Genomic DNA, 24,029 nt, shown 5'->3' with positions numbered 1-24,029 from the left:
GAAGAGCCGCCCGAGCTTTCGTCATAAAACCGCGACCCGACAGGCGGCGCCATCTTCGAACTTGGACTTCCGGAAGGACTTTGGCGCGGGTGAGTGTACCGCAACGGGGTGTGCGGGGGACCCAGAATTACTCCTCCCCTTCTCTCGCCGTCGCGCTCAGGCCCTGGGAACCGACTCCCGGTTCCGCTCTTCCCCCCGCGCAAGGCAGCGCGACCCCCCAGCCTCTGCGCGCCTCCGGGAAGCCGTCGCGCTCCCGCCTCAGTCCCCGCCGTGGCCACTGAGCATCCCCCCCATCTCTGCCCGCCCGTCTTACCCCCTCTTCCCCCACGCGGTGTGTGTGTGTAAAGCAGGGCCCGGGGGCCAGGCTTCCGCGCGGTTTGCGCGGCTCCCCGCGGACTCGGTGAACCTGCCGTTGTCCTCGGGCTTAGGGACATCGGGGCTCGCCCGCGGCACAGGCGAGTGGAGAAAGCTGCCCCCACGGCCGGCACCGGGGAATGGCAGGTGGTGGTGATGTCTAGACGGATCGCACTCTGTCCTCCTCTGTTGCGCTCAGTCCCCTCTTATTGTGTGTCCCAGCCTTCCCCTGCAAGTGGCTCTAGCCCCGGGGGTTGTGCCCCGCGCGCTGCAACCCCATTGGTTGCAGCCAAGGGCCAGTTATGTTTCCTTGTCTGGTCTTTTTATTCCGCGGCAAGTTGGCCGTCGGCTGGGCAAGACAGAGATGGCGACTTCACCCCCACAGGAGGTAATTCACTTTACTGGAGAGGTGTAGGATATAATCAGATATGTTTGCCCTTGGGGACGTATTTGTTACATAAATTAATCTTTCTCGCTAACGTTACCTCTTACCGTTATCAACTGTAGTGCCATTTTCTCACTAGTTTTAAGTTCTACTTTTCAAGTTTACACTCCTTCGCCTCAAGCAGTATAAACTGAAAATGTGAGTTGAGTTTCAGGCTTCTGTGCAAGTTAAAATAAAAATACAGCCAAATGAAAATGTTCATTTTTGTACCAGTAAAATTATCTGATATGTCACCAGTTGCATGATAGGAATACTTTGGGGAACAGTGTTAAACCAGTGTGTGTGAAGTGAGCCCATGTTTATGATGTAGTGTTATCTAATTGTTTTTTCTTTTGCCCAAGTAGTCAGGTTAGCAGCCTGAAGCAGCCAGGGAATCAAAGAGTTTGAGACATAAAACTCTAATTAGAATTTACTGAAATTTCTTCCTTTACTGTCTGTCCAAATTTTGTATTGTAAACTCCTAAGTAGAAACAACACCACTCAGCTGGCATTGGTGGCGCACGCCTTTAGTTCCAGCACTCTGGAGACAAAAGGCAGGTGGATCTCTGTGAGTTCAAGACCAGCCTGGCCAATAGAGCTCGTTCCAGACAATCAGGGCCTCACAGAGAAACCCTGTCTGGAAAAACAAAAATAAACAAAAAAGAAATTAAACCACTCACTGCCACTGCCTTTCACTAGAAGTGAATCTTCAAAAGGATTTTGTGTGTGTGTGTGTGTGTGTGTGTGTGTGTGTGTGTGTGTGTTTTGAGTCACTCAGTGAAAAAAGTTATGAGCTAATTGATATATTTAACCATGAATCAAATTTGAACACTGTAGTAAGCCAGATAAGCAGGATCTTACCAACTTTCAAAGAAGATAGATTTTTGTCTTCACTACAGTCAGAATATTGTTTTGTTGTTTATTTTTGCAAGGCCCTTATTTTAGACAGTTTTTTATTCTGGGTTGGCTTTGAACTCCAGATCCTTTAGCTTCAACTCCCAAGGGCTGAGATTATAAGTATTCACCATCATGGCCAACTGAAACCTTTAAAATTTGAAATTAGAAAGCCAGGTGGCAGTAGCATGCACCTTTAATCCCAGTACTCGGGAGGCAGAGGCAGACAGATCTCTGTGAGTTCGAGGCCAGCCTGGTCTACAGAGCGAGATCCAGGCACTAAAACTACACAGAGAAACCCTGTCCCGAAAAAACTAGGGAAAAAAATTCTTTATTTTTCTTTTGCAAATAAGCCATTTATTTATTTATTTACTTGCTTATTTATTTATTTTATGTCTATGGGTGTTTTGCCTGCATGTATGTCTGTGCATCACTGTAGTTCTGGTTGATTGTGAGCCACTATGTGGGTGCTGGGAACCAAATCCAGGTCCTCTGCAGGAGCAGCAAGGCTCCTAACTGCTGAGCCATGTCTCCAACGACACCCCCCCACACACACACACACAAGCCTTCTTGATCTATAAATCAAGGAGGTCTTCCTTATTTCAGTATTTGGAGGGGGAGAGTGTGAGAGGAGACAGGGTCTTCCTGTATCCCTGCTGGTCTGGAAGTCTCCATCCTCTTGCCTCTGCTCCCTTCTGCTGGGATTACAGGCGCCAACCACCAATCCTCCCTCTCTTCTGTTACGTTTTTTTTTTTTGTTGTTGTTGTTGTTTGTTTGGTTTAAAACAGGGTCTTAACTATGTTCTAGGCAAGCTGATGTAGACCAAGCTGGTCTTGAACTCACAGAGATTAAAGACATGTGCCAACACCCCCAAACCTCTTCTACTAAGTTTTTGAAGTTTTGGTTTTTTCTATTCTCATTTCTTCTTTATTTGTGAGGCAAGATCTCTCATGTTTTGAAGGCTAGTCTTGAACTCCGGATCTCTTCACATCACCTCCCTGGGATTACAAGTGTGTGCCACCACCCTTGCCTTCTTTTTTAAACCATAACGTACTTTAAGCAGGATGGTGGAGCACACTTTTAATGCCAGCAGAGGCAGGCACATTTCTGCCGGGTCAAAGCCAGCCTGGGCAGCGCAGTGAAACCCTGACTAAAGCAGCAGCAGCAGAGCCCCTGAGCTTAGCCCGCACCTCCGCTTCTCCATCTGTGTCCTTTTTTGTCACCCCCTCTTTTCCTCCTTGCAGTCTGTGGCTTCTCTCAAGCTTGCCCCTTCATCTCACTGTTTAGCAGTATAGTTTGACTTTGCTGGTTTTCTTCCTGCAGATTTAATTTCTAAGAACTTACGTTTTTATTCCTTTCCCTGTGGCTGCCAGTTCACTTACACCGCCTTGCCATTGTTTTCTCTTGTTTCCTAGATCCTGTAGTTTTTGTGTTTGCTGAAAATTTTCTTCTGTTTTCTGGAGTAGTTCTTTTGAAAGGTACTTTTCAACTTTTTTTTTCTTCCTGTCCTGTCTGAGCATAGGTCCCACATTGGATCCTGTTTTGCTTATTACTGGTTTTGAATGGGATACAGGGTCTTCCCTTTACCAAAGAGCAATGATACTACCATATGGGGTTGCCTTTAGCCTCACCCCTTGGGGTAGAGGTTTACTGCTGCCATTTGTAATAGAACTAGAGCTGCTTACAAGAAGAGAGGTTTATTTCTTTCAGAATTTATATGAGCTCACTTTTCCATTGAGCCTGGTGAATTCTTCATCTTTTAGTTATGTGTCAACCTATGGAGGGTTCCCTCCTGGGAGTTGAACTGTTTCTATTTCTGCCCCTTGTCAAAGGCAAACAGGTTGTCCTGACCAAAATCTGGACCCTTACAGAGTTGTATTTGCTCCAATTTTCGGTTTGTGGTCAGTGTTTTATTTCTGCCAGTGTCCTTCCTCGTGGTTATATCTGATTTTTCTGGGTTCATAAAGATGTGGGACACTTTAGTCCATTTTGATATGAGAAAGTTCTCTTAATGTGGTAGGGTGGTCTTTAATTGTATTGTAGCCAATAGGAACCCCTCTCCCCAATTCAAATGTAACATTGATGGCTAGGTTCTAGAAAACTCTTAACTCTTGTTCCCATCCTCCCTCCCTCCCTCCCTCCCTCCCTCCTCCCTCTCTCCCTCCCTCCCTCCCTCCCTCCGTCCCTCTCTCCCTCCCTCCCTCCCTGATCTCATGTAGTCCAGGCTAGCTTTGAACTCCTGTCTCCACCTCCCAAGTGCTAAGATTCCAAAATGTGCTATCCTACTTAGTTCAGTGCAGCTCTTATTCTTTAGGGAATCTGCTCCTTTACTAACAATCACAGAACTGGATGTTGCCTCTGGGTATCCTACTTTAGCTTGGCCTAAGTTTTATAGTATCTGGCAACTCTGTATATTTAATAGTACGAGTCTTGCTGTATTATACCCCAAGCTGGCCCCAAATTCCTGGGCTCAAATTATCCTTTTGCTTCCGTTTCCATAGTGACGAGGACTTTGCCACTGCACCATCACACCTGCTTGGCAGCTGTTGTTCAGTCTGTTTTTTAGGAAGTTACAGTTCTTCCCTAGAGGGGCATAATTTTGTCTCCGTTTCCCTTGTGGTGGGGATCTGAATATGATTCGTCTTATTGTGTTTTAGTAAGAATTAAGTTCATTGTATATTCACTTCCATATCCGTATGAAGATATATGAGGTTTAAGTAATATTCATAAAGCATTTAGTATTATGTTTGGTATGTAGTAAGCAGTTACTAAACAGTAGCTTATTATCTGTTTACTTATTTACTGTGCTACATGAGAATGTAAATCTCAAGAAGGCAGCATCTTGCCTGTCTTTTTTTGTTGTTTTTGTTTTCTTTTCTGAAACAGGGGCTTGTGTGTATAGCCCAGGCTAGTCTCAAAATCACAGCATCTCTCCTGCCTCAGCTTCCCAGGAGCTGGGATTACAGGTGTGCACTACTATGTCCTGCTCCTTGTTTGTCTTGTCATTTACTAGTTCTTGACAGAATAGCGTGTTGTGGGGCGGCGGGGTACACGTGAGCATGTCGAAGTCGGAGTACAACTTGTAGAAGTTGGTTTTCTCCTTACAGCATGCTATGTGGACCAGGGGGATTGAACTCAAGTCACCAGACTTGGCAGCAAGCATCTTAACCTACTAAGCCATGTTACCACCCCAGGAGTTACTTGAGTGAATGAATGATCGATCACGATGCTTGGGTTTCTGGTTGTGGGGTGAAGGGGAAAAGAGAGAACTCTGAGCCTCTACTCATTGCTGTATCTCTGTGTGCAGGGCAGCCATTTTGGGGGGTGCTGATGGATACCTGCGGGGTCGGCTATGTTGCCCTGGGGGAGGCCGACCCCGTGGGGAACATGATTGTGGTAGACTCTCCTGGACAAGAAGAACTGAACCAGCTGGATGTCAAGGCCTCCTCAGAAACCTCCAGTGTGGAGGCCTCCATCGAGATGTCACTGCCTACCGCTTTGCCTGGCTTTGAGGATTCTTCCGACAAGAGGAGGCTTCCTCCAGAGCAGGAGAGCCTCACCAGGTTGGAGCAGCAAGGTGTGTGCTTTGCCCTCGCTCTTCTTGTTTCTCCATGCTTAGCTTAAGATGAAAGAGAGCATGTTGAGCTCATGGGTTCTTACAAACTTGGGTACCGTGTACTGTACCCCAAAGAACCTTGAGCTCTGATCCCATCTCATAGACCATATTCTTCTCTACAGATCTTTCTTCAGAGATGTCCAAGATCTCAAACCCTAGGGCCTCAAAGCCTTCCGGGAAGAGAGGTGGTAGGACACCAAGAGGCCCTAAAAGGCCTCAGCAACGTAAACCTCCACCCACCCCTCTGGTTCCTGGTCTCTTAGATCAGGCCAACCCTCTGTCCACCCCCATGCCTAAGAAACGAAGTCAAAAGTCCAAGGGAGACCTGCTACTTCTGAAGTTGTCCAAAGGCCTAGATCAGCCAGAGTCTCCACATCCAAAGAGGCCCCCTGAGGACTTTGAGACCCCTTCTGGGGAACGACCCCGCCGAAGGGCTGCGCAAGTGTAAGGATTGTGGGGCACAGCCTGGTGGAGGGTGGTGGAGGGGGAAGGGGGGGGCAGGTGTTGGAGAGATGGGAAGACTGGTGAGGTATCAGGTAAGTAGGGTGGTGTCTGGGTGCTGGGTGGGGCAGCCCTTTAGCTCTTAAAGCCACTTTTGTGGGTATGTGTTGCTAACTTTTGTATCTAAGTGATTTCTTTCTGTACCTCATACTCCATCACATTTTTTGTTTGTTTTGTTTTTGTTTTGAGACAGGGTGTCGCTGCCTAACCCAGGTTGGCCTCGAACTTGCGATCCTCCCACCTCAGCCTCCCGAGTGCTGGGATTGCAGGCGTGCGCCACCACACCTGGCTCTCCATCACATTTTTCACAGACTTCCCCCAGGTCTTCATTGCTTTTACCACTCAATATATTTCAATGTTTCTGTGCCTCCCCTCCTCCCCCTGCCCTTGCTGTTCTCTGTGCTAGAGTAAGAGTGCATTGGCCTAGAGATAGAAAGCCGGGACTCAGATCCTTGGTAGCTGCCTTGCCTATGCCAGGCCACTTAACTCTCCTGGACTTGTGTTCTGTATATTGGAGGGAAGGGGAAACTGGCATCTGCTTCCCAGCACTGCTGAGATAGTAAAAGAAGAAGTCTGGAAATGTGGGCTCCGTTCAGTGCGGCGAGCATGGCTCTGACTCCACCCTGTCCTACAGGGCACTTCTGTACCTCCAGGAACTGGCTGAAGAGCTCTCCACAGCCCTGCCCACTCCGCTGTCCGCTCCTAAGAGCCCCAAGGTGAGCAGCCCCACCAAGCCGAAGAAGACGCGGCAAGCAGCCTCTCAGGGTGACGAAGATGGGAGCGCTCGGGATGAAGACTTTGTTCTTCAGGTCGAGGGCGAAGATGAGGAGGAGAGTGAGGCCCCGAGTGAGAACTCCTCTGATCCTGAGCCTGTTGCACCCCGAAGCACCCCGCGAGGACCCGCTGCAGGGGTAACTTGAGTTGACGAGAAAGGGTGGGAAGATGGGTTTTAGGAAGCACCAGAGTACCGAGTACCGAGAAGGATGACTTTGACCTCTCACAGCCAAAACTAGGACCAAAAAGGGAAAACTTGAGAAATGTGATGTACCGGGGAGGTTGTAGGGAGGAACACCGTGAATAAAATGGCTCACGTCTGGACAAGGATCCTGCCTCCACTGAGTGCTGCAAAATGACTTAGATTGGTGGAGGGGACTAACTGCTCACATTTTACAGAGGGTGGCACCTGAGCTGGGCCTTGAAGGGCAGGTGCAGGTCTCCAGGGTGCTGTGTCCCCAGAGGGGGAATGCAGCGGAGAGCAGGGTCTGGGGAGTAGTGTCGAAGGAGATCGGTAGAGGATGAAAGGACTTACACTGACTGGTAGGCGCCGACACGTGCTGGTTAATTTGGTTTGGACTGTCGTGAATACACATAAGCTTACCGTTTAAAAACGTGCAATTCTGTGGCTTTACTATACCAAAAAAAGAAATCTATGCTATTGTGCAGCATCACCATTCATGTCTGGAACTTTTTTCTCTTCTTGTGGTACTGAGGATTGAACCTGAGTCCTCATGCATGTTAGGAAGTGCTCTTGCTGACCTACATACCCAGCTCTTTTTTTTTTTTTTTTTTTACATCTTTCACTTTTCTATTTTAAAGTTTGAGACACGGTTTCACGAAGTTTCTAGGGTGGCCCTAGCCTCACTCGGTAGCCAGGCAAGCCTTGACCTCACAATCCTTCTCACAATCCTTCTGCCTCAGCCTTGTGAGCAGTTAGGAATATCACTGGGCCACCAGGCCTGACTGTTTTTAACATCCCAGCTAAACCTGCAGAATCTTTTTAAGTCAAAAAAGAACGTGGGTAGGAAGTAGGACGAGCTTCAGTGGACACTCAGAAGTCAGCTTTCATTTATGCAGATGAAAGGTTGCCGAGTCCTAGTCAACCAGTGAGGAGAGCAGAGGTGAGTCCCCACCAGAGAGATCCAGCTGTGGGGCATCCTGCCAGTAGGTGTCAGGGACTTTCTCATTGGTGGAGTGAGTGGGAGGTGCCTGTGGCCATGAACCCACAGTATAGTTCTCTGGTCTCCAGTGTATGCCGTGAGTGTGCAGTTAAGGGAAACTGACGCCTTCAATAATCAAGTGATTCTTGGAGATCAGTTTTAGTTTTTGAAAATAAAAATGTGCCGGGCGGTGGTGACGCACCCCTTTAATCCCAGCACTCGGGAGACAGAGGCAGGCGGAGTTTGAGGCCAGCCTGGACTACAGAGTGAGTTCTAGGACAGGCTCCAAAGCTACACAGAGAAACCCTGTCTCAACAAACCAAAAAAAAAGAAAGAAAAGAAAAATGCAACAAATCCAAAATTTAAAAAGTGTATATATGTCTGTGTGTATATAATGTATATATTAAGACTGTCATCCAAACTATCCGGGACTTGAGTGCTGGGGTGAGTATGGGGGTCAGTAGACAACTCGGGAGTCCGTTCTTTCCACCATCGTGTGGCCCAGGGAGCCAACTCAGGGCGTCAGACGTGGCAACAAGCTCAGCCTGTTCAGCCGTTTGCCAGCCCTGAAACTGAATGTTTTTAGACATTTCTTACTGTGCTTCAAGCTGGACTTTAACTCTGAGTAGTTTAGACTGGTCTCAGACCTGACCCTCCCGCCACGGTTGTGTTAGCACTAGCTTTCCAGGTGAGCACCGCCACAACCAGCGTAGACAGGAGCTTTGTTGGGTGTGTGTGTGTGTGTGTGTGTGTGTGTGTGTGTGTGTGTGTGTACATGTGTGTGGTGACGTGTGCTGTGGTGTGGAGGTTGGAGGTAGACCTTGAGTGTCTCCCTCTATCATTCTCCACTGTATTATTATTTTTTTTTTAGATTGGGTCTCTTTCTTCCCCTAAATGCTGGGGTTAGAGGCGTGAGCCACCATACTTAACTTTTCTTTCTTTCTTTCTTTCTTTCTTTCTTTCTTTCTTTCTTTCTTTCTTTCTTTCTTTCTTTCTTTCTTTCTTTCTTTCTTTCTTTCTTTCTTCTTCTTCTTCTTCTTCTTCTTCTTCTTCTTCTTCTTCTTCTTCTTCTTCTTCTTTTAATAATTTACTTATTTTTATTTCCTGTGCTTTCATGGTTTGTCTCTGTGAAGGTGTCAGATCTCCTGAAACTGGAGTTACAGGCAGTTATGAGTTCCGTGTGGTTGCTGGGAATTGAACCTGGTTCCTCTAGAAGAGCAGCCAATGCTTTTAACTGCTGAGCCGTCTCTCCAGCCCCTATTTATTTATTTCTTAATTTAATCGAGTTCTGACTTTTCTTTTTTCCTTAGTCTTTAATATGGCTCTGTAGACCTGCAGCTTGTAGGAAAGGTGTGGCTGAGCCAAGTTTATGATGATGTAAGCTTTAGAATTGGGCTTGAAGGTGATAGTCATCCCTGGAAGATGAGTGCGATTCCAGGATTATGTATCTAAGGAATGCCCTCCTTGACCTGTGTGTGTGTGGGGGGGGGGGGGGTCACTAAAGGAGAACTGGGTGTGTCCCCCAGGGCAGGAGTTTCAGGAAGTGTATGACAGTCCTCCGAACCAAATATGGAGACTGGAGAAAGGCGAACAGAATGCTTTGATAGAGTCATTGCACCACAAATCTGTTGAGATGCTGACAGAGAAGTTGGGAGGATATGTAAAAACCAAGGAAAGTTAAAAACCAAGAAAGAAGCTATCTGCTGGGACTTTCTCCAACCTCGATGTTTATATTTTCTTCACTCTGATCCTCAGAAGCAGAAACCACACTGCCGGGGCATGGCTCCCAATGGCTTACCCAATTACATCATGGCTCCTGTTTGGAAGTGCCTGCACCTCACCAAGGACCTGTGAGTAAGGGCTGAGGGCACGCGGGGGGAGGAGGGATCTAAGGACCATCCAGAAGGAGAGAACCCTTGCTTATGTGTGGAGTGGGGTGGTGGCGCTCATTCGCTCATTACTGAGGGGCGCTGTTAAGGGCAAGATCTCTCTGTAATTCTTGACCACATTTCAAGTGCTGGTCACTCCCACCCTCCCAGAAAACGGTCTTAGACAGTGCTGTTATAGAGTTCTCTCCTTTTCCATTGATGCTCTTCTGTCTCTAGCCGAGAACAGCAGCATTCATTCTGGGAGTTTGCTGAATGGATTCCAGTAGCCTGGAAGTGGCAGTTGCTATCCGAACTGTAAGTGGAACTGACATCTCTGAAGCTGATCTACTTTTCTGTTGCTGTGGTGGAATACTCTGGCAAAAGCAACTTAAAGGAGAAAGCATTTATTTTGGCTCATGGCTCACAGTCGAAGGTGCCAGCGCAGTCATGGTGGGAAGTCCTGGCAGAACCCTGAGGCAACTGGTTGCTCTTTATCTGCAGTTGGGTAGGCAAGATAGTGGATGCTGGTGCTCAGCTGGCTTCTGTTTTATGTAGTCCAGGACCCAAGCCCATGGGCATTTAGGGTGAATTGTCCCATTTCAGTTAACTGAATAAAGAAAATCGCTCACCAAGCGGCAGTGGCGGTGGCGGTGGTGGCGCACGCCTTTAATCCCAGCACTCGGAAGGCAAAGCCAGGCAGATCTCTGTGAGTTCCAGGCCAGCCTGGTCTACAGAGCGAGTTCCAGGACAGGCTCCAAAGCTACACAGAGAAACCCTGTCTTGAAAAACCAGAAAAAAAAAAACAAAAAAACAAACCAAAAAATTCACTCACAAAGTTACCCAGAGGCCAACCTATCTAGGTAACCCTTCAAAGTGTGCCCACAGGCTTGCCTAATGGGTGATTCTAGGTCCTGTCAAGTTGACAATGTTAACTACCAAAGAAGCCTTGAAGGAGAGGACAGACAAGTGACAAAGAATTAAGTGTACAGTGGGAATTCTGTGTGGCGAAGCTCTTCCGGGGTCAAGCTGTTGTTTCTGCTTCCCACAGTGAAGCAGCTCCCTACCTGCCCCAGGAGGAGAAGTCTCCCCTGTTCTCGGTGCACCGGGAAGGGATTCCCGAGGATGGCACCATCTACAGGATAAACAGGTAAAGGAGCCGCTCGCCTTCTCTCGGGTGGTCAAAGAGAGGACCAGGAAGGAGGAACGTTGCAAGGGTTAGCAGATCGGCCCTGCCCTCCCCTGGGTGCTGGTCCTGGTTGGTTCTGAGGAGAGTGTCTGCTGTAGCAGGCTAGTCCTCTCTAATGGACAGTGTCCAGCTTTCTCTGCAAGCCGGGCTGAGAGAAGTTTGGGAGACTTGGGCAGACCAGTTCACCAGATGACATGCATTGAGCATGAACAGACAGCCTGTCATCTTTGAAGATGAGCTGGAGTTCATTTCTGAGAGGGAAGGGAGGGAGATGTGAGTCGTGGCAGAGGTTCCAGTGAGAACCTCCATCTTGTCCTTGCGTTTCCTAATATCTCTGTTGCTCTCTGACCTTTCTCTAGATTTAGCTCGATCACAGCACATCCAGAGCGCTGGGATGTGTCCTTCTTCACAGGAGGGCCGCTCTGGGCTCTGGACTGGTGCCCAGTGCCTGAAGGGTCAGCGGCCTCCCAGTATGTGGCCCTTTTCTCCAGCCCAGACATGAATGAGACACACCCACTGAGCCAGCTTCATTCAGGCCCTGGGCTGCTGCAGCTCTGGGGCCTTGGGACATTGCAGCAAGAGAGCTGGTGAGGTGGGGCTGGGCCACTGCCACAGGCAGGGGGTGGGGGGGGTGGGGGGAGGCAGGGGGAGGGGGGAGGCGGGGGGCGAGGGGCAAGGGGGGGCAAGGGCTTGCATTGGGCTGAGACGAGACAGGGAAGTGATGAGCTCCTTAGTCCTCGGCTCTTCCTACCCACTGTCTCCCGTGTTTCTGTCTCCAGTCCTGGCAACAGGGCCCACTTTGTCTATGGGATTGCTTGTGACAGTGGCTGTATCTGGGACCTCAAGTTCTGCCCCAGTGGGGCATGGGAACATCCAGAAACTCCTCGGAAGGTATTTCTAGTGGACTGTGGGCTAGCTCTGGGCGTTCTTAGGGTCGGAGGGAGGAAGGTTCGAGTGTGGTGGGTGGGGTTCCCAGCATCCCATGCCTCAGGAGCTCTGAGAGGCACCTGAAAGCAGCAGACCTCAGCGCAGCTCTGCTCTCACCCCAGGCTCCTCTCCTGCCTCGTCTGGGTCTCTTGGCCCTGGCCTGCTCGGATGGGAAGGTGCTGCTGTTCAGTCTGCCGCATCCTGAGGCCCTCCTGGCTCAGCAGCCTCCAGGCAAGTAGCACAGAGGCAGTGGTGGGGAGCTCTCGGGCCTGCCTGCCTGCCTCCCGGGACCGAGATGCAGTCTCAGGCATAAAAGCATAGTCAGGCAGGCTTTTGTGACAAGACTGGGACCTCAGTTGTTCATTCTTGAGCTTAAACTCCTTTCCAGACTAACTGTGCCCTTTCAGCATTTTACCAGTCACCTCCCTCTTCAGGCTCTGTGCCCTCATAAATCGACTGTGTCAAGAGTTGCTAAGGGTTGAGGCTGACAAGTGGGACTCACCTCCTCCAGCCTCTGTCTTTCCCTGGTGTGGTCTCGGCCCCCCCCCCTATGTTTAGACAGTATCTTTTAGGAAGAGTCTAGAAAGCAGATCTTGTGTTCCCCCAACGGTATTGAGTATTTCAGGGAATCTGGGGGTAAACCCTAGGATGTTCTGTGTTTGGTAGTCTGATAGAGGAGTAGGTTGAGGCAGAAATAGGAGTCGGGCATGTCCAGCCCTTTGATATTGTGGAATGATGTCATCTACAGAGTTTATTTCCACAGCTGAATTGCCAAGAAATGGAAAGTGTGGTCATGTGTTGAGTAGAGTTACTATTTTGTGTTAAGCCACATTTTTAGCTGTTCTTAGCTGCATGCAGCTTAAAGATTGGACAATCCTCACAGATAATTTCTTTAGAAACTTTGGAGATAACAGGGAACTTGGGAGGCAGGCAGGTGGATCTTTGTGAGTTCAAGGCCAGCCTGGTCTAAAGAGTGAGTTCTAGGACAGGTAGAGCTCTATAGAGAGACCTGTCTGAAAACACATAAAGAAAAAACTAAAAGATTTGGATATAAAGGGAGGCAAATAAATGAGGGTGGTGGCTGGTGACCGTGGGCCAAAGGGAGGTTTTGTGTGGTTCTTTCAGTTTGTTTTCAGAAGCGGCTTCTCTCTTGTGGCCCAGGCTGGCCTTGAACTTACCGTGTAGCTGAGGGTAATTGAGCTTCTCTTCCTCCTCCTTCCACTTAGCATGTTCTGGGATTACAGGTCTGCACCACTGCACCTGACTTCCTGTGTTAGTTAACCCTTCTAGAGGAGACAGGAGAGCATGTCTACATAGAAATGGAGGAACACCACTGCACCTGACTTCCTGTGTTAGTTAACCCTTCTAGAGGAGACAGGAGAGCATGTCTACATAGAAATGGAGGAACAAGCCAGTAAGGAGAGAGCAAGTGGATAAGGACAAGTCCCAAGCAATGAGCAGAGATCTAGAAACGGAAATGGGGGAAGCCCGTGTGGAGGAGTTAGTGGTTCTCAGAGACAGGAAGCTGGTGTTGGGGAAGACGTGGGGCAGGTGGAGAGGTCAGAGGTTGACGTTGAGAAAGAATGAAGGAAGGCATTGCCCAGGCAAGAGCTTCTGCTCCCACAGCAAGGCCTGAGGAGGAGCTCAGTTCTGGGGGTCCAGAGCATCAGCTGTTTGTCTTTCTTCTCACACAGATGCTATGAAGCCTGCCATCTACAAGGTGAGTGAGGAACCTGTTCTCTTAGTGGAGGCTTCATCTGCCTAGAGCCTTACTTTACAGATTCCACAGTGAGTCTTTCACTTCTGAAAAGCATCCCTTGTCTAGATTAAGAACTGATCTGGCTGGGCGTTGGTGGCACACTCCTTTAATCCCAGCACTCCGGAGGTAGAGGCAGGTGGATCTCTGTGAGTTCGACGCCAGCCTGGTCTACAGAGCAAGTTCCAAGACAGCCAGGCCTACACAGAGAAACCCTGTCTCAAAAAAACAAAACAAAATAAAATAAAATAAAAAAGAACTGATAGGGGGCTGGAGACAATTTCTCCTCTTGCAGAGGACCTAGGTTTTGAATCCTAGCACCTACATGGTGGCTCACAACCATCCATCCAAAACTTGGGTTCCATGAGATCTGACCCCAAATCTTCTGAATCCCATGGGACCAGACAGTTATATGGTATACATGCTTCTACACACACACACACACACACACACACACACACACACACACACACACACCCCACTTAGATAAATCTTAAAAATAAAACTGACTAGAGTTTTAATTCCCACAGTAAGAACCCCTAATCCTGATCTTACCTCTTCTGTCCTTACAGGTTCAGTGTTTGGCAACCCTTCAGGTGGGGTCTGTGCAAGCCTCAGACCCCTCTGAGTGTGGTCAGTGCCTTAGCCTGGCTTGGATGCCTACCAGGCCCCACCACCATCTGGCCGCAGGATACTATAATGGTAAAAATCAAGACCTGTTGTTGTTGCTCTTGAAGCTTTTATATGTGCTTGGGTTTGGATTGCATCCTCCTTTGTTAAGCATCATATTGTATTATAGTTGAAGATGTTCAAGCAGGGCTGGAGAGATGGCTCAGCAGTTACACGCACTTGCTCTCTTGCAGAGAGAGGACCTGGTTTTGGTTTCTAGCACCCACCTGACAGCTCTCACCTATCTGTAACTCCAGTTCCAGGGGGTCCAAAGTCCTCCTCTGGTCTCTGGGCACCAGACATGCACATGGTGCACAGACAAACATGGAAGCAGAACACTCACACACACGAAATCCAACAAATCTCAGCCAGTCCCAGCACTCGGGAGGCAGAGTTCGTGGCCAGCCTGGGCTACAGAGCGAGTTCCAGGACAGCCAGGGCTACATAGAGAGACCCTGTCTCAAAAAAAAAAAAAAAAAAAAAAACCTATTTGAGGCCAGCCTGGGCTATTTTGACTTCATCTCAAAGAAAAGAAAGGGAAGATGTGACCATAATTTAATGTAGTCCTCTATAAAGATAACAGTGAATATTTGCTAGTTAAAAATAATGTCAATTCAGAGTTAAGTAGAGGTGCTGGCTAGTTGGCTCATCAGTGAAGATGCCTGCCCTCAAGCCTGGTGACCTGAGTTTGATCCCTGAGACCCACACATGGAAGGAGAGAAGCAGTTCCCAGAGGTTGTTCTGACCTCCACACCACATAAAATAAGTAAATATAATATTTTTTAAATTAATAAAACAAATTAGGGGTCTGAAGAGATGACTCAGTTGTTCAGAGGACTTGCTACTCTCCAGAAGACCCTTCTTCAGTTCCTAGCACCATGCAGCTCACCTCTAACTCCGGCTCCAGGGCATCAGACATCTTCTGACCTATCAAGAAACACATGACACACATATTTAAAAAATGTTTTTTTAATTACAAGATTTTTAAAAAGAGCTGAACAGCTGAATAAATAGCCCAGAATGTAAAGGTGCTTGCTGCCAAGCCTGACAGCCTGAGTTCGATCCCCAGGACCCACACAGTCAGAGGAGAGAACTGACTCCTGCAAGATGTCCTTCCACACACATGCTGTGGTACACCATAGAAAAGGAATTAATGTGATTTAAAAAAATCAGGTGGATGGCCGGGCGGTGGTGGCGCACGCCTTTAATCCCAGCACTCGGGAGGCAGAGGCAGGCGGATCGCTGTGAGTTCGAGGCCAGCCTGGGCTACCAAGTGAGCTCCAGGAAAGGCGCAAAACTACACAGAGAAACCCTGTCTCGAAAAACCAAAAAAAAAAAAAAAATCAGGTGGATGAACAAAACTGATACATACATATAATAGACTACTAGCCAATAAAAAAATGTCCTCTGACATAAAACATGGATACAGCTCAGAATAACTACCCACAATGCCTGCTGATCACTAGTATGATATGTAGTCACTATCCTCACTCAAAATAGATACAAAGAGTCATAAGGAATTTTGACATTGATGGAAATATTTGGGTTCTTGTCACTGGTGCTAGTAACTGTCAAACTCCTGGAATTGTGTGCTTGAAATGATTGTACTTCACATAAATGTTTCCACTATAAAGTAGAAAAGAGAAAAGTCTCTGATAATACAGGAGTTTAGAGAAAGACAACTTTATAGAAACAAGGTCACAAAACAAGCTGTTTAATTTAAAGGTGTAGGGGCTGGCTCAGTTAAGAGCACTGACTGCTCTTCTAGAGGACCTGAGTTCAATTCCCAGCACCCACAGGCAGCTCACAGCTGACTTAATGCAGTGCGAGGGTACCCAGTGCTTGGTGGGCCTGGTGGTACAGGGCTGATGGGAAGATGAGCAAGTGCTGCCTGATAGTCGTTAGGTCCTGACAGTCCCCAGTTCTTCCAGTAAGTGCAAGTTAAAGGTATTGAATTACATAGTCTTGACATTTATTCATTAATTTGAGGCTAGAGGCCACCTTATGGAAGTTGGTTCTCTTTGTCAGCCATGTAGGTAGGTCCCAGAATCAAACTCAGGTTATGGGGTTTGGCAGCAGGTGACCTTACTGCGAGCCATCTCACCAGCCCTGTTTTGTTTATGTTTTAAGTAACAGAGACCAGTAGACTTTCTGTCCGGAAGAGAAGGAAGTTAGTGCTTTTTTTTTTTTTTAAATTTTTTTTATTTTACAATACTATTCAGTTCTACGTAATAGCCACAGATTCCCTTGTTCTCTCCCTTCCTGCCCCCTTCTCCTTACCCCCAGCCCACCCCCCATTCCCACCTCCTCCAGATCAAGGTCTTCCCCAGGACTCGGAAAGTTAGTGCTTTTTTAACTTCCCACCTACATCACACTTGTGTCTGTTTTTCTTGGGTGGTATTTTCTTTCTTTTTTTTTAAAAAGATTTATTTATTATGTGTACAGTGTTCTGTCTGCATGTGTCCCTGCAGGCCAGAAGAGGGCGCCAGATCTCATTATAGATGGTTGTGAGCCACCATGTGGTTGCTGGGAGTTGAACTCAGGACCTCTGGAAGAGCAGCCAGTGCTCTTAACCACTGATCCATCTCTCCAGTCCTCTTGGGTGGTATTTCATTGTCAGGATCCGTGTCTCCTGCTTTACTACTGTTGATTCCCCTCTCCCGCCCGCCCGGGGCCAGTGATTGAAGTCAGTCCTTGCATGTGTGAGATAAGTTGCTGGAGTGACCAATGACGGTCTCCCAGGTCTCTCAGCCCAGGCTCCTGCCTCCATTGTTTACCCTCAAGTCACCGTATTTGTTTCGTTCTTTGAAAAAGGTTCATCAATGCTGCACTCCCTAAGTTATGTATATAAGGGTTTTAATGCTCTTTATCTTTTATTTTTATCTGAGTTACACTTCTGAGTACCTCTCCTTTGCCAGCCTTGTTTTAAGTCAAGTTTTGTGAATGTACATTTGTTGTCTTTTCCTCTGCATTTTGTAGAGCAGAACTAGAAATTTTTTGTAATGAACCAAACAGTAGTGATTTTAGGTTTTATGAGCTAATTTACCATTGTTAGTGCTAAATTCTGCTTTTTGGGTATGGAATCAACTCTAGACATTGCATAAATGAACAGGTGTGACGGTGTTTCAGTATAACGTACCAGACAGGCAGCCTAAGCCAAGCATTGCGGCTGATAACTACTGTCCCAACCCACTGGAGACAGAGACAGAAGGATGCTGGGAGATTGGGGCCAGCCTAGGCTGCATGCTGAGGAGTGACCGGGGGGCGGGAGAACTCCAGTCCCGTGAGGTGCAGCCCCTGCCTGGCATGCATGAGACAAATTCAGTCCCAAGTACCAAACACAAAAGGCAGCGCTGTCTGTCGGGTTGTTGGTTGTCGTTTGCTTTTAGTTTGGTGAGGCAGACTTTCATGGTGTGTCCCGGGCAGATCATCCTGCCTCAGCCCGTGCGGAGGTTATGAGCACGTGCTGGCATCAGATATGCACTGTTTAAAACTCTTACTTTGAGGCCCAGAAGATGGCTCAGTGGTTAAGAGCATGTACTGTGCTGCTCTTGCAGAGGACTTGAATTCATTTCTCACACCCACATCGGGCAGCTCACAGCCACCTGTAAATCCTGCTCTAGGAGATCCAAAGCTTTCTTCTGGCATCCATACACTCACACAGGCACATACCTACACACAGACAAATACGCATATGCATAATTAAAATTTTAAAACTTCTTTTGTTTAGCAGCCCTCAGATCCACTCGACCTGAAATTTGAGGTGCAGGCCCAGGACTGCTAAGCTGTCACATTTAGCTGATGTCACGTTGGGTTGAGCTGGGCGGGAGAACTCATCTGGTCATCATCATCCCTGCTCTTTCACTGTTGGGTTTGAGAGGAGGAGACAAAGTCGGGGGTCCCAGAGAAAGAAATGAGAACACAGAACCAAGGCCTTCCTAATGCTTCAGCCTCAAACAGTTCCTCACGCTGTGCTGGCCCCAGCCATAGTTACTTTATCGCTACTTCATAGCTGTCATTTTTCTACAGTTGTGAATCCTAATGCAAATATTTTTGGAGATAGAGGTTTGTGAAGGGGGGGTCATGACCCACAGGTTGAGAACCAATGCTTTAATGCCTACATACTCTGTCCCTACCTTAGGTATGGTGGTTTTCTGGAATCTTCCCACTAATTCACCCCTCCAACGGATACGGCTCTCCGATGGCTCCTTAAAGCTATACCCCTTCCAGTGTTTCCTAGCCCATGACCAGGCTGTCCGTACAGTTCAGTGGTGCAAAGCTAACAGGTACAGAATAGGAGGGCTGGGGACCCATGCCAGGCTGCCTACATGTGGGGGACAATTGTGTGCCTTGGTTTGTTTGTGGGACCCCAGCAGTGCGACCAGGATCTGTCCCTGGTATATGAGCTGGCTTTTTGGAACTTATTCCCCATGGTGGGATGCCTCACTCACCCTTGATGCAGGGGGGGGGTGGGCCTTGATACGCCATGCTTTGTTGATTCCCATGGGAGGCCTTACCCTGACCCTTCTGAGGAGTGGATGGGGGGAGGGTCCAGGAGGAGAGGAGGGAGGGGAAACTGTGGTTGGTATGTAAAATAAACTTTAACAAAATTCAATTTAAAAAGTCTGTGGAAGGGGAAGGCTGCAGCAGGCTGACCCTTCCACACTGGCTCTGATTTATCTCCCGTCTTTGCAGTCATTTCCTGGTTTCTGCGGGGAGTGACCGGAAAATCAAATTCTGGGATCTTCGACGGCCTTATGAGCCAATAAACTGCATCAAGCGCTTCTTGAGTACAGAGCTTTCCTGGCTGCTTCCCTACAATGGTGTCACGGTGGCCCAGGACAACTGCTATGCCTCGTACGGCAAGATGAAGATCTGAGTTGTGGGGACAGGCCCTAAGGGTTGGGGCACACGCTGGGGAAAGGAGGGTTGGGTTTGTTCTGGGTTATTTTGAAATCTGTAGGAAAAGAACTTAGAAGAGGGATGGTTTATTTTCTCTCTCTCTTGTAGTTACGGGCTCTGTGGAATTCATTACATCGATGCTGGTTACCTTGGTTTTAAGGCCTACTTTACTGCTCCGCGAAAAGGCACCGTCTGGGTGAGCCTCTCCTTCCCTGAGCTTCAATATGCAGGAGATGCCCGTGTGCTCACTGTGGTAGTCAGGGGCAGACAGTGATTCAGGGCAGAAGGAGGAACAGTGTATGATAACTATGTTAGAGACATGAGTTGTTTCTTTGTGTCTCTCCTCGACTGTAAGTCACCATCACAGGAATGAATGGGTGGATGGATGGGTGAAATGAACATGTCTCTTCCTATTAGAGTCTTTCAGGGTCAGACTGGCTTGGGACAGTAGCTGCAGGAGACATATCTGGGGAGCTCATCGCAGCCATTTTACCTGACATGGCATCAAACCCAATCAATGTCAAGAAACCTGCCGAAAGGAGATTTGTAAGTATGCGGACATCCATCCATTAGGTCATACTCTACTTGCCTTGTCTCCTCTTGGTGGGATGCAAACTAGTGCTTGGTCTCAGGCTCTGTCCTTGCTGTGGCAAGGAGTTAGGTATACTCTTCTCTACCCTGTTGGAACAAACATGTTTTTTTAGGATTGTTACTATCATTATATTTATTTTGTGTGTGTATGGGAGGTGGTGTGCATGCCACAGTTTGTGTGTGGCCAGAGAGCAACTTTTGAGAGTCAGTTCTCTCTCCTTAAACTCAAGGTACTAGGGTTAGCAGCCAGAGCCTTTACCCACAGCCACTGTGCTAGCCCGGGTGTTTTGCTTTGTCTTTTCAAGACAGGATTTCTCTGTGACAGCCCTAGCCTGGAACTCACCCTGTAGCCCAGGCTGGCCTCAAACTCACAGAGATCCACCTGCCTCTGCCTCCCCAGTGCTGGGATTAAAGGTGTGCGCCACCATGGGCTGACCCCAAGTGTATTTTTAGTCTTACTACTTTTGAGACTTCGTCACAGTAAGGCAGTTTCCTTTGCTTTTGTGTTCAATATTTTAAAATCTAATTGCAGGTAGTGGTGCACGCCTTTAATCTTACCACTTGGAAAACAGAGGCTAGCCTGGTCTACAAAGCTAGTTCCAGGACAGCCAGGGCTATACAGAGAAACTCTGCTTTGAAAAACAAAATAAATCTAATCTCAGGCTAGAGAGATGGCTCAGTGTGTGTGTGTGTGTGTGTGTGTGTGTGTGTGTGTGTGTGTGTGTGTGTGTGTGTGTGTATGTATGTATACACACTGGCTGCTAAGCCTGTGTGCTGAGTTCGGTCCCTGGGACCACTGGAAAGAAGAGAAAATGGACTCCCAAGAGTTGTTCTTTGACCTCCCTGTATACCCCACAGCATGAGTGCACACAGTTGTAGACGCTAATCTTTCGGTCTTCTCCTAGCCTATATATAAAGCAGATCTGATAGCATACCAGGACAGCCCCGAAGACCAAGACTCTTCGACCTCCCCTGAGACCCCCAATCCTCCCAAAGCGAGAACTTACACTGAGACCATCAATCACCACTACTTGCTCTTTCAAGATACAGATCTGGTAAGTTGTGGTTACAAAACAGTGTGGCATTAGAAAAGAGAAACCTTAGACAGCAGAAGTCCTAAGGAATTCCACTTCTGTTCCCCAGAGTTCCTTCCACAACCTGCTCCGTAGAGAACCCATGCTGCGCATGCAGGAAGGAGAGGGACATTCTCAGCTTTGCCTGGACAGGCTGCAACTTGAAGCTATTCACAAGGTGAGAGCCTTGTCTTACAGCTTTTCCCACCCTCCATCTGCCTGTGACCAGTGGAATGAGCGACTAAAAGTCAGCAGAGATGGCTGGAGGAGAAGCAGCCTTGACAAGCTCTCCTGGGTCATAGATCTCATTGACAGGCTCTCATGCTCCAGTCCTCCTGATAGTGACTTGTTTTTATCTATTTGGTTGGTTGGTTTTTGGGTGTTTTTGAGACAGAGTCTCTCTGTGTAGCCCTGGCTATCCTGGAGCTCACTTTGTAGATCAAGTTGGCCTCAAACTCACAGAGATATAGGTATATATCTGCCTCTGCCTTCTGGGTACTGGGGTGTGGTGACCTATTTTTAAAGCTCACACAGTAGGGGTTATCCTAAGACACAACTTCTGAGGCTCTTTTTGGTTTCCTGTTCTCTTCACAGGTACGTTTCAGCCCAAACCTGGACTCCTATGGATGGCTGGTATCTGGGGGGCAGTCAGGGCTGGTTCGGATCCATTTTGTCCGTGGACTCACCTCCCCACTGGCTCACCGTGTACAGCTTGAAAGCCGAGCCCACTTCAATGCTATGTTCCAAACATCCTTTTCAATGGAAGGGCCTGGTTTCTCTCCAACCAGCCATTGCCTTCCCCCCAATCCCTAGTCTGGTCCACACAGAACTCTTGGATGAAGTCTGCCAAGATCAAATTGCTCCCATGCACAGAGCATAGGACCTGGGCCCTTCCTGGACAGTGATGGTGCCTGGCCTAGATCTTTAGGCCTACCTGCCCAGAACTCCTTAAATCCCTCTCCTTCCACAGACTTCTATGGTCACAGCTCCCTGCAGGTAGGGGGGCTCCCCCTCCATAACAATTCCTATGCCTAAAACCGTGGCTCACAAGAAACACTCAGGCCTGACCTAGGCTTGGGAGTCAAATTGCTCATATTGAGCATATTGTGAAGGAGGTAAAGCTAAGTAAAGGTACTGGGTGTTTTTGAGACCACTTGTGAGTGGGTGTTTGGAGAGTCGGAAAGGATATCTTCATGAAGGCTCCTGTGGATTTCCAGGATTTGATGTTATTGCCTTCCAATCTTCCTCTTTAGAATAACCAACACGCAGGCCCAATGGGGGTGACAGTAATTTATTGGACTGAAGCTGCTTGTAATACTTTAACTGAGGAACACCTTAAACTCCGTACCAGGAGGCCAGCGGCCAGCTCTTACCCGCTCCTGCTTATGAAATATTCCCAATCATTGACCGTTTGACACTACTACAACACTCCTGGATAGTAGTGTTTTTAAAATTTTTGAAGCTGGGTATAATGGTGCACACCTGTAATCCCAGCACTTGGGAGGCCGAGGCAGGAGTTCACAATTTTGCATTCAGTCTGGGCTATCTCATAAAACCAAAAAGTAAGAGAAAAAAAAAATCTTCCTTTATATCAAGTCAAGAGTATACCTCTATTAATTTACTAGTGGGTGTTAGGAGATCTAGTCATTCTTCCCCGTGAGTGCCCTTTCAGTACTTTACAGTAGCTATCATGTGTCTCCCAAGTCATCTTTTTCTCTAGATTAAATATCTTTAGTTATTTCAATCATTCTTTTACAAGTCATGATTTTTGATCTTCATGATATGGTCACATTGTTGACGTATTAAACATGTTTCAACTCTGTATAGAAAGTATTTAGAACCCAATAATGTATTGTCATCTGGATAGAGTCCTCTTGTGGATAGCTGCACCTCACATGACTGATCCTGCCTCCAAAGCACCGGCAGCCCCAGTGATGTGAGATCGCCAGATCACAGCCATGGGACACGCAGTACAGGCTGAGGTTTGGGAGGAAGTAGTTAGACCATCTTAGGAAATAGGAAACAAACAGGTCACTGCTTCCTCTTGGAAAGGATGCAGTCTACATTAGTATTGCCTGAAACAAAATCTAGACTTTAGAGCACTCAAGACTGGTCTGTCATGTCTGGGAACAGCTTTCTGCCTGAGTAGTATAGAAGATTTGTCAAATGCCAGAAAATCTCTCAGAAGAGCATCAAGTAGTTCAGTCCCCTTCCTGTACAGAAGAGGAAGCAGGTCTGTAGGAAACTCAGGTCCTTAAGCAGCAGAAGGACCACAGCCCGCGTTGGTGTGAAGGAGTCAAGCGTTGTACCACTCTGTTGTGATCCAGCTCAGGCTGTCAGGCTTGCTTTTTGAACTAATAAAGAAGTGCCTTCCATTGCAGAGAAGCCTGGCTCGTCCTGCAGAGCAGCCCCTTGACACAGCACATCCATGTCTCCTACTTGAGTGGTAGAGAAGGTGGGGCGTGGGCACCAAAGGCTGAGGTGTAGGCTGGTGCCGGGAGCCCTGCTCCTGGGTTCGTCAGCCCTCATCTTGACCTCGGAAGGAAATGGGGGCCATGTTTCCCGCCCTGTCTTCTTCCTTTCCCGTGAAGCTTTTCTCATTTTCCTTCCTTCCTTCCCGGTTGGTTATCCACTTTATACCCCTTGTTCCTGCTCTTTCTCCCCTGTGCCTTACTTAGTTTGATGTCTTCTCCAGTTGTCTTTTCCCAGCATCCCCTAAACCCTGTTCATCCTTCACGGTCCCATCTCAGGACTGGGATTAGAGCTCAGTGCAACAGTGTGTGCTTAGCATGTACAAATCCCTTGGTTCAGGTCCCACCCCCCATACTCCCTCCCTTCCAAACAAAAAACAAAAACAGGTCAATTTTCACCAGGGAACTTTTTGCATTTTTCCAGTCAGTGTGTGTGTGTGTGTGTGTGTGTGTGTGTGTGTGTGTGTGTGGACAAGGACGGGACTCCATGTGCTTCAGAGGAGAAGGCTGGATGGATAAATTTGCTGTTTTGGGTGCTTTGCATACATGACAAACACACATACATAGTCTGTGGGGTATAGACTATTTTATGTAATCCTTAGATTCTGAAAGATTAAGCAATCTGAATAAGGTCACATAACTACCAAAACTGGCAGAAAGATTTGAATCCATACATTCTTGCTTAAAAACACTTCCAATCTAAGCCGGGCGGTGGTGGCGCACGCCTTTAATCCCAGCACTGGGGAGGTAGAGCCAGGCGGATCTCTGAGTTCGAGGCCAGCCTGGTCTACAGAACGAGATCCAGGAAAGGCGCAAAGCTACACAGAGAAATCGTTTCAAAAAACCAAAAAAAAAAAAA

General features: G+C 47.9%; 1 protein-coding gene across 5 annotated transcripts; it reads left to right on the top strand.

The window, feature by feature from the left end:
* On the top strand, positions 1-23,079 carry Gtf3c2 (general transcription factor IIIC subunit 2). 5 transcript variants are annotated; one of them, XM_028874739.2, is made up of 21 exons: positions 1-89; positions 3,089-3,151; positions 4,560-5,250; positions 5,412-5,733; positions 5,984-6,112; positions 6,425-6,701; positions 9,483-9,577; positions 9,833-9,910; positions 10,644-10,742; positions 11,141-11,368; positions 11,561-11,672; positions 11,831-11,939; positions 13,403-13,428; positions 14,037-14,166; positions 18,275-18,419; positions 18,829-18,990; positions 19,144-19,231; positions 19,453-19,581; positions 20,532-20,681; positions 20,770-20,877; positions 21,294-23,079. In XM_028874739.2, the coding sequence occupies exons 3-21, from the start codon at positions 4,887-4,889 to the stop codon at positions 21,510-21,512; spliced, it is 2,970 nt and encodes a 989-aa protein (XP_028730572.1). In that variant the 5' UTR covers positions 1-89; positions 3,089-3,151; positions 4,560-4,886; the 3' UTR covers positions 21,513-23,079. The 5 variants fall into 5 exon arrangements, with proteins under 5 accessions (XP_028730572.1, XP_028730577.1, XP_028730580.1 ...); XM_028874744.2 differs by having other exon boundaries at positions 7-89; positions 4,981-5,250; XM_028874747.2 differs by lacking the exon at positions 3,089-3,151 and having other exon boundaries at positions 9-89; positions 4,981-5,250.
* The last annotated feature ends 950 nt before the right edge of the window (positions 23,080-24,029 follow it).

Source organism: Peromyscus leucopus, chromosome 22 (assembly GCF_004664715.2).
Source record: "Peromyscus leucopus breed LL Stock chromosome 22, UCI_PerLeu_2.1, whole genome shotgun sequence".
In the NCBI taxonomy this organism is placed as follows: Eukaryota; Metazoa; Chordata; class Mammalia; order Rodentia; family Cricetidae; genus Peromyscus; species Peromyscus leucopus.
Note: the sequence above shows the minus strand (reverse complement) of the source record. Positions and strands in the feature narration are given on the sequence as shown.